This window comes from Lissotriton vulgaris, chromosome 3_1 (genome assembly GCF_964263255.1).
Source record: "Lissotriton vulgaris chromosome 3_1, aLisVul1.2, whole genome shotgun sequence".
NCBI lineage: Eukaryota > Metazoa > Chordata > Amphibia > Caudata > Salamandridae > Lissotriton > Lissotriton vulgaris.
Window position 1 is genome coordinate 732469389 of NC_141689.1, and position 18845 is coordinate 732488233.

Sequence of the window (18845 nt, forward strand, 5' to 3'; positions counted from 1 at the left end):
TCCGCAAACCGAAACGCTGGAAGTTGTGGGAAGTCTCCTTGATCAAAGTGACCATCAATCCATTATGCCAACATGATTCATCATGACCCTTGCAGAAATCGCTATGAAAGAAAACTACTTTCGCTTCGAAGACACTACCTACCTCCAAACATCCGGGACTAGCATGGGTAGTGTCTTCGCGCCGAGCCTAGCGAATCTGTATGTTCATAACTTCGAACAACAGGAGATCCTTACACCTGCCAACCCCTATCTATTATCGCTACATGTGTGGAAGCGATATATAGATGATATTCTGGTGGTATGGCGGGGGACAGAAGAAGATCTAATTTCCTTCCATGCGTGGCTGAACACCAGGAATACATATTTGAGATTCACTATTGAATTCAGTCGAACAACACTGGCATTCCTGGACTTGAGAGTCAATGCAACTCCCAATGGCCTGGAGTCTGAACTCTACCGCAAGCCCATGGCTCGAAATGCCCTCTTAAGATATGATAGTTGTCACCCACGTGCCCTAAGAGACAACTTACCATTTGGCCAGTTTCTGAGAGTGCAAAGGAACTGCTCCAACAAAGAAGCCTTCAAGAATCATTCGCAAAATTTGGAACAACAGCTGAGCGAAAAGAACTATCCAAAGAAGATCATTCGCCTATCCAAAAAGAGGGCATCAAACAACAATAGGGATTCCCTGCTTGAGACACATCCACCTAAAGAAAAAACCAACCGTATCACTTTTGTCAATACATTTAACACCAGATCCAATCAAGTCCAAAAGATTGTGAAAAAACATTGGTCAATCTTGAAAACTGGAGGTGATGACATTCCCTTACCTCTCTTTGCATACAAAAGAGGACAAAACCTCAAAGACCAGCTAGTCCATACTCGCCCACGTAACAAGGAACCCAGACAGGTGGGCACACTTTGGGACTTGCCTCCGGTTCAAGGCCATCACCCCTGTGGGGCATGCTCCGTATGCCCCCAAACTTGCAAATCTACGAGTGTAGGCATAGGGACTAACAGACCTTGGACTCAGACAAAGTTCACCAATTGCAATAGCAGCAACCTGATTTATTTAATAACCTGTCCGTGCAAACTTCGATACGTTGGCATGACAACTAGTAAGGTCAGGACGAGAATCCAAGAGCATAAAAGCACAGTGCGGTGCCGTAAACAAGCAACTCGCCTAACCGCACATTTCCTAGAAAAGGGACACAGTCCCAATGATTTCCATTGGACGGTTTTAGAACAACCACCGATTCCAGAATCCTGTCCAGACGCCAGCCGTTTTCTGTTCAAAATTGAACAAAAATGGGTATACAGATTGAACAGCGACAAGGCGGGACTTAATGAGCCTATACCATGGATGTCCCTATAAAAACCAACGCACCATTCAGTTCTTACGATACATATCAAAAACTGATCACTATGCGGAACAAGTAATGTCTCATACGGGTATTTGTTGGTGTCCCTGTAGCATATACATTTTTACATCACATCTCGCAATAAGTGGGACTAGCGCCAGCAATCGATTAGAACTACAACACTCCGTACCCGGAACTACATTTCCTGACATACAGAGTGATCACGTGAGTGCAGCTGGTCATGTGACTCGGTCCTTAGAAACAACCGCATAAAACACAACGCGAGTCACACAACCGGTGCCCCCCCAGACAGCTCGGATGACTGTCGGGAGACACCGACAGATAGGTAAGCAATGCGCACGACTAGATCATGTTGGACACGTCTAAAAAACCGCCAAACAATATCAATTGATGTGTCATCACATTGCGCAGTTTGTCTCCCTATACCGATCCCTGCAGACTTCGCTTTAACCTATGGGTATACAAGATGTATAACATCAAACACATTATAGGCAGGCAAATTTTACTTTTTGAAACGTGGCCTAAAGACTAGTCTATACGATCGGCAAAGACAATGAATGTTCACACACTAAAATCCATTTATAATCTCATGGATAGAGCAATGATTGCCTCTTTTCTCTCTTTCTCTCTATTCAATTCTTTTAATTTTAGAGCGGTGCTCCTCATACCTGAGCCGCAGCCAAGTGGGGTGAAGCTCCTCAACCATCATTCATGGGTGAGTGTTTGTAATGGAATTTGTTTCCCATGATGTATGGATCCGGTGCCATATAACTCAGGTTTAACTTGATACCATTTCATAAAACCGCGGGAAAATGACATACTCATGTTCTCCCATTTTGTTTTTCTTTGTTTTTCTCCTTGGATCCTATGTTTTGATGCGGTGCGATAACAGTACTTGGTTGAGCACACAACCTGGCCTATGCAGGTGATATCTTTTAATAATTATTTTTCACTAAAAGCAGTAGTCTTGAAATATCTGGTCCTGAGGAATGCATGAAAAATCTTTTTCACCTAATGCAGAAACATGTCGACCCCTACTGAGTGCGGATATTATTTCTAAAACCGCATTTGCACTTGTCTTTTAATCTTAGGGACTGGGAGACACTAATAAATCTTTCTTTTTCTACCCAGTTCACCTAATTTTATAATCACTCACTTTTTCACCCCTTCTACTTCATACTGCTTTTTTCAGTCGCCACTAAATTGTGTGATACTCTCCTCTCACATATCCATCTCGGCTACGGTAACGTCTGACCGGCCGTTTTGTTTGTCTCCTGGACAAAGGAGATCCCAAATGATGCAAAAGAGGGCAGTACAGTATGGCTTCTGATGGGAATTTTTCCAAATGTCCTTGAGCCCTAACGTGGCCAATTCTATATTTGAAAAACGTGCATGGTGTGTTCCTTTGGGTGTTATTTGTACTGCACTTACATTGTGATTCCAGACGATTAACTCACTCCCTTGACTACCAGGTATCACTGGGTGTTTAGACATTGTTACTGGGGCATGTACCTGGGTAGTCGTTAAACTTGCCCTTGGGCCCTCCTCAAAGATTTTGTTCTGTATGGCTTACTCGAAAAGCCAGGTCTTCAGCTTCTTGCGGAAGCCAAGAAGAAAGGAGGAGACTTTGATGTATGTTTGGAGGTTGTTCCAGCCTTTCGGGCCAGGTATGAAGTGGCATGGCCCCCTGCTCTGCTGGTGTGTATGAGTGTGGTGTGGGCTAGTTAAGAGACTGGCAGAGTGAAGGTGTCTGGGTGGTTGGAGTAAGTGAATGCTGCTGTTCAGGTGGGCAGGGCAAGTGTTGTGGAGAGCTTTGTAGGTGTGGGTGAGAGGTTTGTGTGCGTGTGCACTTGTATATCGGGTACCAGTGGAGTTTCCTAAGGTGTGGTGTGATGTGGGCTCGGCGTGGGAGATTGAGGACTAGTCTGGCTTCTATGTTTTGGAAGGTTTGCAGTCTTGTGAGCTGTTTAGTAGTCACTGTGTACAACATGTTTCCATAGTCTAATCTGCTGGTGATATGAGGGCTTGGGATATTGTATTGAAGAGTTTCTTCAGCATCCTTGCTGTGTTGAAGCAGGCCCAGACCACTGTGTTGACTTGTGGGGGTCATGTCCAGAATGTTGTCTATGACGATTCTGAGGTTTTTCGCTTGGGTGCAGGGCATAGGGGTGGGGGTGGGTCTAAGGTCTATGGTCCACTAGGTGGAGTCCCTTGGCAAGTCGTTATTCCTGAAGACTACCACCTCAGTCTTGTCCAAGCTCAATTTGAGGCAAATGGATTTCATCCAAGTGGCTGCTTCTGTCGTGCATTTGGTGAACTCCTTTTCTGTGTTTGGTGTTTTGTCAGAGAGGGACAGTGTTGTAATGAAACTAGGATCCGGTTCCAGGGTAACTTAAGATAGTATTTATTCAAGTATATGGTTCCAAATAAAAGGTACAGAGAGCCCCACCAGGAGCAGCCTTCTTGCTGCTCAGCGCATCCTCCAACTGACAGTCTCACTCATCCAACATTCCACAGCATCATCCACACCACACTCACACTGGCTGAGCAGCAGGTTACAACAGACAGTATCAATTGTGTGTTGCCAGTATAAGTGAGGATGTTTATGTTGTGAGCTCATAGGACATCGGCCAGCATGTCATGTAGTCGTTGAAGACTGTTGGGCTGAGTGAGAAGCCACGTGGGACTCTGCAAATAAGACTTGTGTTTCAGAGGCGTAGGTGGGCATGTGGACGGTTTGAGTTTTTCCTGAGGAAGGAACAGATCCATTTGAGGATGCCTGCTTCGTCAGTCTTTGGATTAGGATGGGGTGGGAGAGTGTGCTGAAGGCTTCTGATAGGTCTAGACGAATGAAGGCTGCAGTATCCCCCTCGAGGATCATCCGGATGTCATCCATTGCTGCTATAAGGGCGGTTTACGTTGGTGTGGTTTGGTCTGAGACCTGATTGTATGATGTTGAGAAGCTGGTGTTTAGCAAAGTGGTCTGAGAGACTCTTGTTGATGACTTTTTTCCAGGACTTTGGTTGGGTAGAAAACGAGGGCTATCAGTCAGTAATTGGCGAGTTTGATTGGACCAGCCGAAGTATTCTTTAGGAGGGAGCTTATGGCTACATGTTTTCCATGGTTCCGGGATGGTAGCTGTGTTGATGGAAATGTTGAGGATAGGAGTGAGAACCTCGCTGATTGTGAATGCTCCTTTGTTGAAGGCGTGGTGGGGTAGGAGTTCCCCCGGGCTGGTGTCCCATGTTCTAATTATGTTCACTTCCTTTATCACTGGGAGGCTTCTGGAGAAGGTCAAGGGTCTGGTTGCTGCGGGAAGTTGCTATATATAGTTGAGATTTTGCTGCAGAAGAAGTTTGAGAGGTCTTTGCACAGATCTTATTATGGGTTGATGTTTCCCATCACAGCTGGGGATGTGGTGAAGTTTTTGATGATTGCAAATATTTATTTGCTGCTGTTGGCGATGGCGTTTATTTGTTGGACTAGAGTCTTCCTCTTGGTTTCTCGGATGAGCTGGTGTTATCTACTCTGGGAGGCTTTGAAGCCGTCATTTTCCACTTCCCCTCTACTGGTTCTCCATTTCCATTCCTGTGGTTTGAAGCATTGCTTGGTCATTTCTGACATCTTCTGTGTAGCAGCAGGCTTGTGTTGTGGTGTTTGCTATGCTGCTCCGTTTCATAGGGTCAGTGGTCTTACTCCTGATCGAATTGCTTTCTTGTCTTTTAACTTCATTGCTCACTGCATGCATCCATTACTGCTGTTTTTGAATGGATTTTATAAAAGCATAAGAAAATGAATTCGAAGGTGGCTGCTGCACAAGGCGGTCTTATACTTTTTTTTAAAGCATTGGGTAAGCCAGTTGGATTTATAGGCAAGACCTACGGGTTTTGGAAATAATTGTTATTTTTTTTTACTGCCAATTAAAGTGTCCATCTCAGAAACATTGGTATCTGATGCAGTAAAACATGCAGTTGTTATCTTGTAGGATACACTTATCTCATCATCCTCCCAGCTTACCTATTTCGTTGTCATATAATTTCTGGTTGTCCAGTGGACTAATAATATTTGTAATGGTTCGTTTGTGCTGGTGGAAAAGAAATCTGTATGTAAACGTGCCAAAATGAAATTTTTGAAGTACAGAGTGACATATTTAATGAAATTACACAGAATTGAACTTTCATTACTCGGCTTATATAATTTAAGCCAAGTAATGAAAGTTATATTCAACTGATAGGTTAAAGATTGCAAGGATAAACGTTTATCAATCGTATTTACATGTTAAAGACTTAAGTACTAATCTGTTCGTTTTCACTGTTCTAAATGCTTTATGTCCTTTTTGACTTTATTAATTTTTTACTGTACTGTTTATGAAGCACACGGGGCCCACATATTTTAATGTAATGTTTGCATCCTGTGCTTCTTGCTACTCGGCTTTGTATTCAGGTTTCAGGCCACGTTTAATGTTCTTTTGGTTTTCAACTTTGATCTACATTTTCTCCTTCTCTCCGCAGGTATTCGTTGAAACTTTAGACAAATGTTTTGAAAACGTCTGCGAGCTGGACCTCATTTTCCATGTTGACAAGGTACTGAAGAGATCTGTGGTATCAATTGAACCAAATGTTCAGCGGTTAACAATGTCATCCTTGTGGGCTTCGGATTTCAACCCTGGCTATTGATAACATCCTGTAAAGTGACTGAATTTGTCCACAAGAACGTTTAAACTATTGAATAAACACAGCCAGGAAACGGGCCGAGCTGAATGTAATCTTACAAATACTTAAAAATTGGAGTATTTTCCTATTCAGTTTTTTGAAGTCTCAGAAATATTGGTGTTATGGCTTCACTTGTAATGCGTAAGTTTCGGTGTGCTCGACATTTATATTTCCCAAGCGTGGGTGTGATAGGGAAGAAATAGATTCCTTTGCACATTAGTTCGTTTTATCTCTTGCCTCTTCGAAAAACTGTCGGTACAATTTTATGCTGAAATGTTTATTAGGTCTATCTGGCAGAGTTAGCTGTTTATTGCAGACCCATTTTCAACACTTTAGTATATATTTAAAGTGGGCTTTGGTTCAGTCCTTTGCTCATGATTGGATGGTTACTATCGCAGGTCCCTGCTGTCGATATGATGGTCTTCTTTGCTACTCTTTTGTTTATCCCACCCAGGTGTTCGATCTCGCACTGTTTTGTTTGAATGAATTCCACTTCTGATGTCCAGGAAAACTGTGTTTCTGTGACTAGCTCTGCTGTCCATTTCCTGAAAGTGATGTCTTGTCTGGCATGGATTGCTCTAAGAGAAATGTGCTGCCAGCTTTGGAATCTTCTGTCTAGCTTGCGATGGATGGTGTGCTTAGTAAAGTGCTCTTACGAAATTCCACGTCATTTTGGAATTCATGTGGAAACCGGTACTACATTTTAGCTACGACCTTCAAGAACCTGATACCTGAAAGTAGCAGCTCAACATAAGCTGATTGATTTATAACATGCATGTGCAAATGTGCATGGTAGCAGCCCGGCTAAAAGAAAACAAGCATTGGCATAGTCAATAGGTCTCGCTTTTGGAACCTTATAAGTATTATTTAGTTATGCAGAACAATATCCTTGGTGCAACAACATCAACTGTTGCATATCTAAACACTTATAAGGTCCCAAAGGCGAGACCTATTGGCTATGCCAATGCTTTTTATTATTTGTAGGCACAGTAAGATTGAGTGATTTGCCCAGAATCACAAGGTGTAGAGCAGACGCCGCAACTCAAACCCGCTTCTCCAGATCCTTAGTCGGCAGCTCTAACAACATTCTCTCCCCATGTGACCTTGTATACCCTAATCTGTTGTCCACGTAAAGCTCTTTTAATGCCACTACGCCAAGTCTGCACTCTTGAAGCTGCAAAAAATACAAGCAGTAAACAATGGCCCACAGAAAGGAACTGCACGGCAATGAAGTCGCCCTATTAGAATCCAGTCACGCAGGCAGTGACACGAGGTGGCACCAGAGACCGGCTCTGAACCCAGCAGGGACAGCGGCTAGACGCTGCCTGATAATTGGTGTCCTGGCTTCCTTTTGGTGACAGTCACTGTGTACCCCAAAGCGCAGTGGTACAGTCCAGACGCTTCCAGATTTGCACGCTTGATAATCAGGGCCATCAACAGGGCCTGCTGGTTAAGGGTAATCGCATGTGGCCCTTCATCCTTGGCAGCACGATAAGCAGAAATAATGCACCCCGGAGCCTGTCCTGGCGACCGCCAGTACAAGACCAACAGCCCTGCGGTGGAGAACAGCAGATGAGTGCAAGGCCCACTGATAATTGTTGATGGAAACATATTCCATGTTCCACCTCACCAGAAGCACAGGTGACAGGATTAGTTTCAAAGAGTTGCAAATATAAACGTAAACACATAAAGCTGTATAACAAGTGCCAGAACTATGGAAATGGGCACGGATATCAGTGGTACCTTGTTAGTTCACCCTTACTTCAACCTTTATTCAAATTTGATTGTTCACCTGTTAGATCACCCAAAAGGCTGGTCAAGTACCTGGGTCAATAACCCAAGGTGCTAAGGGATGTGAGCCCGACCAGACCTTTGCAGAGGGATAAAGGAATGAGGACTGGAGTAGAAGAAGTCTGCCCCACTTTATACTTAGTTTGGCCCACTAACAAGAAAACTAGTCTCCTCTTCAGCAGAACACTGTCCATGAAACAAGTTAGCGGCCTGAAGATGAGCACAAGGTCACATTGCAGCACTTTACAAAACACCCAAAAAATAAATAAATAAGTAAACCCACCTTTCCTTTCTCTTCCCTTCTACCGTTTTGTATAGTTACCTCATGTTTTTGCTCTCTATTCACTCCCTCTGTAATAATGTTTACAATTCATCACTGTCGAAACAGGTAGGAGTAAGTGTGCATGTCTCGACAAATGAGAAGGCCCTCTTGGAGTGAGCTGCCATAGCCAATGTGGAGAGCTAAATCTGGCCTGTTGTCCTCTCACGCTGAGGCTTTGATGAATATCAGCACATGACATCACCCTGAACTTCACCAAGTGACTCGAATGGACAGGCACTCAATTCCATTGTAAACAAATGCTACTAATGTAGCGTGTAGTGAGGCATGCTTTAAGCCACGAGGTGCTGCATATAACGGGAGATTTCCTTCCACTCTGCTGCAGGTCTGAAGAGAGAGGGACCGAGAGAGACATGAAACGCAAACACGGTAGACCACGGGGAGGGTATTGTACTGTACTGGATCAATTGTTTGAGGTTTCATGCGGTGGTGACAGAATAATAAAGAGACAGCTTCAGGGAGACGAAGAAAACAAAGACCGCTTTAGAGGGATGGAGGAACAACACAGACAAATGGCGAGAGAGGAATGCGGGGCAGAGAAGATCAGAGTCCGAGGAAACCGAGAACAAGCCCGGGAGTGGTGCGCGTGGTAAAAGGAATTTAACAAGCAATGACTAGAAAGGGGAGGAGTGGTGGACACGGGGACGAAACGAGATGCGGGAGCTGCTGGTGTGTGCGCGCACGCGGTCGCCACACCAAGACATGTGTTTTGAATTATCGCGCACGCATCTGTGCACGATAATTCAAGACACATGGCGCCCGTGCGGGTAACCGCAATCAATAGGCCATGGGCGGAGCAATGCCGCTGCCTTTGCCCAATTGCGTTCTGTCTTTGTTAAAAAGACACATGCAAAGGCCAATAGCCTGGGACAAAACAAAAAGCACACGCACTAGCATGTGCGAGCGTGAGGTGAGATTTCAAAAGCACTTACATGAAGCCTTCGCCAGAACAGCGCAAGCGCTGTTTCAGGCTCGACCTAATAAAATGTTGTCACTGAGGGCATGAGGAATATTAAGATACAGAACTTATTTCTATATACTAGTGCCTGGTCCTATGAATGTTAGGGTTCTGACTTCTTACAGAACATATGAGTGGATTTAATGCCATGATAACGACTAGATCATCACAGCCCAGCTGCATCGACCTTATGTAGGACATAGTAAAGGAGCAAACATGGCTAGGCTTGTGTAAGTGAATATGTAAATATATGTAGAAGTCACACCCTCTCTGAGACCCTGCTGCTGAAAACAAAAACAGAGTCAACTTTTTACCAATTTCTTTCCACTTTCAACAAAAGATATTCAAGAGCATCTGTTCCTTTCATAATGCTCTGGTGTTCCTAGTTTGAAGGGGCACTATTGGATACTGTTGGGACCTCGAGTGACTCTTTAAGGTATTGCAGCCTGAATATGGGAAGGACATATATCTGGCTTCATGGACCTTTAGTAACAGCCTGAGGTACGTCTCCTTTCTTCAGAAAAAAGATGTGTGTCTCACTCCCAAGTATCTTGCTTCACAAAAGATGTGTTTCTGACTCCAAGGATCTCTAATAATGACAATGATATTGCACTCTCATTATAGTAACACCATATGCTTTGCTCGACAGACCTCTAGTAACCGCCCTTGTTACTTCACCCTGCATCAGAAAAGATGTTTTTGACTCCAAGAACCTCTAGTAAAGACCTAAATTACTGCAATCTGTTACAGAAAAGGATTTATCTCTCTCTTCAGTGACGTCTAATAATGCCCCACGATACTGCACGCTTCTTAAAAGAATATTTTTGCCTATCTCCACTAATGACCTGAGGTATTACAGATAGTTACAGAAAAATATTTGTGTCTGACTCCAGGTAGTCTGCTTTAGAAAGGATTTCTGTCTGAGTCCAGAGCCCACACCTCAGGTAGCTCCACTGGTTCCCAATACACAAACACTTTCATTTCAAACTTCTCACACAAGTCTTCAGGACGCTACACAACTTAGGCCCCAAGTACCTGAACAGTCGTATCTCCTTCCACCACCCATCCAGACCCCACTGATATGTAGGACTCCTACTCGCGCACACACACCTGTTCAGCTCCAGGATACTCTTCCGGGTGATAGTGAATTTTACAGATACACATAGCATAACAGAGACATCCAGCACCTGCCTAAGTAGTGCAACATTCTACAGCACGGACATATATCTCTGGAACTAATGCAGCTGCACGAGGTACTGCTAGCCTAATACCAGGAAAGAAATATGTCTGACACAAGCAACCTCTAGTAAAAGTCCAAGGTACTACACCCTGCTTCAGAAAAGGATTTGTGTCTCACTCCATGGAATTCTATTAACAACGTAAGGCATTGCAGTTTACTTGCAGCAAGAACATATGTCTGACAGCAGAGACCTAGTACCTGTCCCCAGTATTGCACCCTTCACTAGAAAAGATTTACTTCTGACTCATGAGACCTCTAGTAACGGCCTACGGCACAGCAGCATGTTTACAGCAAGGACATATGGCTGACTCTAAGGACCTCTAGTGACTACCTAATTAGTCCTGGGCGGAGCTCGCGGAGTGAAACTCCGCCAAATTCTGCGGCGGTACCGGAAACCTCAGAAGAGTAGGACCCACTCTTTAAAAGGCATGGTATTTTTTCACCAGAAAGTGCACACATCACATGCAATTCTCTCTTTATAGCGTGCACCCTCACTCACACTGGGTCTCTTGTTCAAGAAACTCACACTCACCCCTAGACCTCATTCCCCTCATCATGGGCCCTCATGCCTAGTGTCATTCTGTTCCCGCCTCACTGAGCGCATTCTCATTTTCAGGCACCTTCTACTGACTATTCATGTCACACACACAGTTTTCCCTCTTCCTATAACACTCGCTCGACTTCAGGTCCAATCCTCACACGGTGCTCCCTCCAAAGCACATTTCGCTGAGCAAAAACTCGCCTTCAGATGTAGTTCTATGCAGATCCCTGGGGATGCTACGGATCTGTAACACTGATCCGGCTGCTTGAATTGAGATTTGAGCATCGGGACTCCATATTCTTGTCTATACAGTTTATTTACCAGATCATATTTATCCTTTACTGACCTGGTTTATGGAATTAAAAGTTTTGCTATTGCCAAAACGTTACGGATTCGAATGTCCTGCACTGCATACTGGAATACAATTTGGCGTATATATGAAAAGAACACCACCTCTGCAGGTGGCGAGGTCATTGGTGAATCCAAGGTCTTTTAATAATGCTTCCTCCAGACATTTACTGGAAATCAAGGTCCATAATCATAGGTGTTTTAACTGATTTTACAGCACACTCAGGGGGTGCATCTCCCTTACTCTATCCACAGTACTTCTAACGCAAGGCAGGCAGCAGTATTCATCTACCGTCCGCAGTCATTAATGTTGGCTTAACGACAATTTTAATGTATCTACACATTTCAGTTTATTTAAGAAAGTGATGTCTCCATCGGATATATACGTCCTTTAGTTTTAGGGAGAGAAAAGTAAATGGCAAGCTTTCATAGCACTTTTAAGGGAATGACTTTCGGCAGCAGTAAATTGGATTTCTCTTCTGATGTTACTTTAAGAGCATTAAAATACAATATAGAAGTCAGCTGCGACACGGGATTTGCATGATGAATAGCCGGTTTATGATTATGAAGTACTTAGTGATCGCATTGTCTGGTTTTCCTTTTTCTTGCCCTCAGGGGTCTCTGCTCTGCCCTTTGGCTCCCTTCTTGACTCGGTCTCTGCACTGCAGCCCCTCCTCAGCTTAACTCCCCCTGACGGTGGGTCCTTCCGCGGCTTGCTCACTTGGCAGCCAGTGGCATCTCACAGGCTGTGCCTGGGGCAGATAGGTTGTTCCTCTGTAAGCTGGAGCTGAGGTGAGATGAAGAGGTGCTGCCGTTGTGGTGCTCTCAGCTCACAGTCTCCGAGTCTTGTTCTGATGCCCGGCCCCTGAAATGGCAACATCTGCAAAATCTGCTCTCCCCGACTTGAGCGGTCTGTGCCATGGCAGCCTCCAGTGTGGGCGCTTTATTATTTACCAGAGTGGAGTGATTACCTGTCAGAGCTCCAGCTGTGCCCACCCTCTGCCTATCACCTGAGCCGGGGCTCATACTGACTGAGGCTACGTTGTCATGCGCAGGAGAGAAACCCATCTCTAGGTCTCTGCAGTCTGAATGGTTGAGCAAGGGGCCTCATTCCCTGAGTTACTTGTGGTTATTGGTGGAGGCGCTCTAGGCAGTTACGTCTTGCTGCTCCTGAGGGAAGAGCTATCTGTGCAGTTTAGTGCTAGGTTCGGAACGGCTATGTATTGTGGACTCGCCGATAAACTCTGCTTTGCTGCGGTCAGCAGAGTTTTTTTTGCCAAACTTCACATTCCAAGCAGAGCGCGGTGACAAAACTCTGCACACTCCGCTGGCGGAGCGGAGTTTATCGCCCACACTTACACTTAATCTGCTGTACTCTGCTTTAAAAAAGATATATGTTGGACACTAAGAATCTATAGTAATGACTAAGGACACTGTAGCCTGCTACATAAAAGATTTGATTTCTGACTCCCGGGATCTCTAGTAATGACCAAAGGAAGTGTTCAGTGGATCCTTTGTGAGAGATTGCTTCTTACAACTAAGATAGAAAATAGAATTTGTCAACAGGTTGTTTACCTATATTTATCACAGTTACTTCCATTTTAACGCTTCTAAATAATTAAATGCGCTTTAAAAGTGAGAAACAGGCTGTTCTCATTTTAACCGAAGCAATACTCCTGTGTATCCATTTCCAGGTGCCATAGATTTTGCACCATTTGTTTTTGCTAAAATTCCCAAAATAATGAACGTGAGCCTGAGATTCATGAGGTACTCCTTCCTCCCCAAATTAGCCTTACAGATTGTGCCATGTGCTTCTTTGTCGATCTTGGTTGTCTTGAGCTTGAAGAATGTATGAGAGGAAATTAAATACAGATTCCATCTGCACATCAGTATTCAGAACTGAAACTTATATCCGCTTTTGTCTCAGAAGGGTATTTAGTAAATTCATATATTGTTTCCTTTTAAAAAATAGTTCCAGCTTTTCTCTCTTTTAAACCAGGTCCTGCACAGATTCTTTTCATAGTGACACTGTTAAAGAAAATATATGTTCTGGTCTATCGATCAATATTGATGAAGATATGTTGTGAAGTAAAATGAACATGTTTCAATTCAATACTATTCCATAGACTTTGTATTCAGCACTAAAGTAAGGAAGAAGTAGGGTGAAGAAGCCGGGTGACTTCCACTTCCTTTGCCACACCACTCCTGTTCTCACTTCTTAAATCAGGCATTCTATCCCAAAACTCAGTGACTGAGCATGGAGAAGGGGAGGGCGGGATATACAAATTAAGGGTTGTGCGCGTGAGTGCCATTCGCTGTCTTATAGAATGGATAGGGAAGATGAGGAGAAATGTTGGGTTCATCAGAGACTAGTCTATTTTTTGTTCTCCCAAGACAGGCACCGGCCTCCAGTTCCTAGCTTTACCCTTCACAGCTGTCATAAGGGGATGGGAAACTATGCACCAGGCTTGCACATTTGAGGGTCATATGCTTTTCATGACTTAACACTCATGCTCTGTATGTGATTTCAAAAGCAAACCTGCACTGTTTGTTAATAATGTGGCATCTAACACAGTCGCGACTAGATGGAGCCAGATATCAAAATTCTGAAGCTGCTTTGTTTTCCGCTTTCCCTGGGGGCATTTTTGATATATGGAGAATGAAGTGTCCAGAGGGGCATCATGGGATGTTTTCATCCATGCACCACAAAAGCCTCGGACAGGCCTGTTACCTCTGCAAATCTGCTGATCTGCCTAGAGTTAAAAAGTGGAAAAACAGCAACGGCTTACCTGGAAGAATGCTGCCAATGCATTTCAAAGGTTTGAAGATTCCTCTAGCCAATAAAAGCTGCCTTCCCCCTCTTCGGGCAATAATAGGTTGGGACTATGTAAGGTCTACAAAATGTACAGTTTTGTGATGAAAATGTATAGTTGATGAGCATTGTGGTCTTTTTAGGTCGAGCCTAGCACAGCGTGCATGCGCTGCTCTATGGGAGGCTTCTTGTGAGCACTCCACACAGTTCCTAAACTTCTCCGTGGGAGATGGTTAACTCCCACATTTTCTATTTGCTTTTGCGTGTTGCTTTCAGTAATGAAAGCACACAAATGGCCAATGTCCTGCCTTTCTTCCAAAAGTTAACTTCCACGGCCTAAGGCTCTCAGGAGCGAGCAGCAGCGCGCTGCATTCCTCATCGTGGATTGGGTTACTGCGACGCGGCTTTCACTTTTGCGTGCATCGGCGGCCACGATGCCAGCTGCATTTATTACAGCACGCGCACCACTCTTTTCGAGCCTGCATCCGGGTTGTTTCTTTCACACCCACTGCTCTTTGGAATATTCCACCAGGCTCTTCAGAAATATGGCCCAGCATATGTCCTTGAGGAAAGCATTAAACACATTTCTCTTCTAGAGTCGTAGCGGAAGTCTCATTCCATTGCTTTAAGCCCGGGGTAATTAGCTCTATACGGATCAGTTTTGGTGCTGATGAGCTTTGAGCACTCCTGCTCCGGCCAGGTAGAGAAAGCGAACAATTAATCATTCTGTTATTTTTCCACCAGAATTCCCACCATTCTGGGGATTCCCACAGAATATGTCAATCGTTACCAGCCTCACTTCAGCGTTCTCACATTTAACCGTGCCTCTCGAGGGACCTTGGAAGCTACCTGAAGTACAACTCGCACACACTAAAATATTGATTCTTTTGCAAAGTTTCAATCTCATTATGCATATATTTGATCTCTTGTTCACAAATATCGAATTCTGTTTCTGTTCCAAGTGCAGTCTATTATCTCCCCCTTTCCCTTCACCAATCAAAAGCTCTTAATAATTGTGAGACAGCGCTTTTCACTAGTGCACGTTTCTGCTGGTTTAGTGCTCCGTTGGGTTCTGTTTTGTCGAATGATCACGTCATCTAAGTGCCTTGAAGCAGAAGAATGACCCTGTTACTGCAGAGGGTTCGAAATAAATTTAGAGGACACAGGTGTCCAAGAAGTCTGACAAAAAATGTTGTAGGCCTCGTCCGCCGTCTATGTGGTTCCCACCTCATTTAGATGTGTGGAGCGGCCTTATTTAGATGCTGGCGCCCGGGAGACAGTTCACACCGCAGGGCACAAATCATGATGTCATCGGGGGCAACTCAGCCATTCATCCTTCCGAGGTCGAACAAACGTCTGCTTTATCAGCGCCAGGATACTGTTCACGCTGAGGCTGAGTTTACAAATGCTCATATTAGTTTACTTTGTGTCTTCTTGGCCTTGTTAGGACAAGTAAATCGACGCAATGTTTTGCACAACTTCGTGCAAGACAACCGCCCATGTGATACACTTAAATAACCCAGTCATGAGTTTTAACTTGTAAGTGTAGACACTACTTAAAAGGAGGTCCCACTCACGAGTGTTTACAATCGTCTTGTAATCCAAAACTCAGTTAAAAGCGCACACAACCGTCCAGGGGAGTGCTGTGCAAATTCGTGCAAAAAGTCCCCTTACGTTGGCGCCATCTTTGTGTGGAGACAGTGCTGGGAGGCAAGGTTTCACAAAAGATTGTGCACTGTCCTCTTGGTGAAGTATCTTTAGTGAGTGTTCACAATACTGGTGAAACCTTGCTCGTGCATGCAGAGAGTACACATGAGGTCTCAGTAAGAAGGGCACACAACAGTCCAGGTGAAGTCTCACTAGTGACTTCACACAGTGCAGCAGAGAAGGCAGTCAGTGCAAACAATATTCAAGGTAATCTAACTAACGCACACAAGCAGTACGGAAAGTAGGTCCTACCAGTGACTGCATATAATACTCTGAATGAGATCTCTCCAATGAATACACACATCACCCTAGACAAAAATGTTAGTTATGTGTGCACACAATGCAGCAAAGAAGGCCTCACTGCAAACAATATTCAAGGTAATCTCACTAAAGTGCACAAGCAGTTTGGAAGGTGAGGTCCTACCAGTGTAATGTTGGAACAGGTGGGCATGTTATTGGGGATAATGTGCTGCATGGCTAAAAACTTATGAGCAAAACACACAAGATGATGGACGGAATGTTGCACAATGGCAAAACATTCACCCCAAGTCACAGATCTGGGTTTAATCCATCGGTATTTTGCTCACCCAGCCACCCCAGTTCAGACATGGCCATATGCAAATCAGTCTTGACCCTGTGCCTCATGGGAACAGTCCAGACCGAACTGCCAAGCCATGTCTTCCCTGGACCAGAATCAAGCATCCTAGGACCGGTTTCTAGCTATCAGCCGTCTTCAGCCAGGATAGCTTGACTCCAGTGGCGTAGTGAGCACGGGACCCACGTCTGGGCATACCCTTCCCACATAGGGTGAACAGCAAAACACAGATGTGAGTCCCGTGCTACCTACGCCACTGGAATCAAGCTATCCTGGCTGAAGAAGGCTGATGATACAGTGAGAAAACTCAATGCTTGTCAGGACCATTTACTTATTTTTATTTAGAGAAAACAAACTATAGTTTTTAGGAGTTGTTTTTCTCTAAACAAAAAAGTTTGCCAAATTGGCGCTTTAAACATGAAGTCTGCAAACTTTCCGCAATATGAAGGGGGGCGCCACCACTGCAGCCCCCACCAGGGAGCTAAGTATCTCTAAATAGGGTGGGTGTACCTCTGCCAGGGTCTGACAGCCAGGGTCTCTTCTTCATGTTTTGTTTCATATGTGCCATGTTCACTTGAAAGAAAATTGACATTATTATTGCAGACGAAAGTTTAGTTTGCAAACCGAAGGTTCAGGTGTTCTATCACCGAAAATATGGCCTGACCGCGAAGGCAATGGATTTCTAACCTAGAGGCCCGACTTGCTGTTTTTGTTAAGAAAAATAGGCTATATTAATTAGTACTTGGAATCATTGAAGCGACTCGCGAGATGGGCAGTATCCCTATTGCGAATTGAAAAATGGATAATGGCTAAATCAGTACTGAAGTTATTCCGTCAGGAGACCGAGACCATCCATGTGAGCTCATTTCATACGCTTTTTTTTTTTTTTTTAAATTAACATACTCTTGACAATGCATTGCAACATGCACGCGAAACTTGAAAATGCTTTGTGGATTCAGTGTCTCGACCGAATATTCCGAGTAGGGCTCGTAGGCTTTCCTTTTACCCGCCAGTATTTCAGTTTACAGCCATCGGTGAGTGATATCGCAGCGTGGCTATCCGGACAAGAACACTAAACCCTAGACAGTGAAATATTCTGCTGTGTCTCACAGTCAAACAAGGAAGGGATCCCGCACTGCCAGTGTGAGGATGGGCAACGTGTACTGTTCAAATATGCTTTGAAGTCTGTTTTCTTGCACAACATGCTGTTTTCCCCCTGAGAATGTAATGAAATAGTGATTATTTATATATGCATTGCATGTCTCCTGCAGATTTCTTGTGTGAGAATACAGGAAGTCCTGCCTCCTCTAAGAGCCGGGTACTCTGCATCTCTCGGTGCAGTGAACAACCCACGTAGATACAGTTACATTTAATGTTATGTATGCCTCATCAGATCAATTATTTTTGTTTTTAATACTTTTAGTGGTTTATCTGTTATGCTGCATACTTTTTTTTTCAAGTTGCACATCTAGCCTCAGTGTAAATTGAAAAATCTCAGTTCGCTAGTTTCTGCATGCGAGAGACGAACTGAAAGATGAACCTTGGGGCTGTTAAAATTGTTTCCTAATAAATACCTTGGAACTAATAAAACATCAGCACATGTTTTTGTATACTCATGGTTTGGAGTTAAACCATTTTTAAAACCAACAGTAGAATACTGACAGATGTAAACTGTGCTTTCATCCCTTCTCTCCTTTTATTTCTAGTTTCTTCTGTTCGGTTACTCTCACGGACAGCCATATATCTGTCAGGCTCCCCCAAAATACAAATCACAACACGTGCTCCTAGCAGTTTAGGCTGGATTATCTCATTATGTCTTGGACTTAGAATGATCTAGATATATATTTGGTGCCTACATATAAAAAATAGCTAGTAATGGCATAACCGAGGAAAAAACACAATACAGTGAAAATCTTCTCAAAGTCAAATTAGCAGTGTTGAGGATTGATTTCAAACACTGCCATCCATCACTTGTTTTGATACTCTTGAAATACAACACGAACTGTGCAAAATTGGTTTCTCAACTTCATTTAATTTTAATTAACTGGGTGGATTGCTCCTCCAGGGCCACTTCTAATAGTGGAGGAAACATATTTTATTCAGAACAGAGCTGTTCCAGAACCGTACGCAGCTGTCGCCAGACAACTGTGTACAATAACCTGGAGAGCGGCCTTGTCTCCGCCCACATGTTGGGAGAGTACATGTTTTGATTGGGCAGAAAATGTGTGCTTCTACAAAAAGTGCTGGCTCTCCACACAGCTGTGACCATTTTGTTTATTTAGTCAGCTGCCAGCCTGTCAACTTTGAGGGATATGCCAATGACATTGTAAATCTATTAAAGTGCTTAAGATAACTAGCTCATTTATGGTGGTTTTCTCTTGCAGCAGCACAGTCATTAACCTACATGGATGTTAAGGTC

The 18845-nt window shown here is 44.0% G+C and overlaps 1 protein-coding gene across 2 annotated transcripts in view; it reads left to right on the forward strand.

Annotated features, from left to right (window-relative positions):
* Positions 1–18845, forward strand: part of AP3S1 (adaptor related protein complex 3 subunit sigma 1) — a 149520-nt gene that overhangs the window by 75177 nt on the left and 55498 nt on the right. For both annotated transcript variants that reach the window (XM_086961057.1, XM_086961058.1), the window contains exon 4: positions 5894–5965. In XM_086961057.1, coding sequence (XP_086817183.1) covers positions 5894–5965 — 72 coding nt within the window. The remainder of the gene's footprint in view (positions 1–5893; positions 5966–18845) is intronic.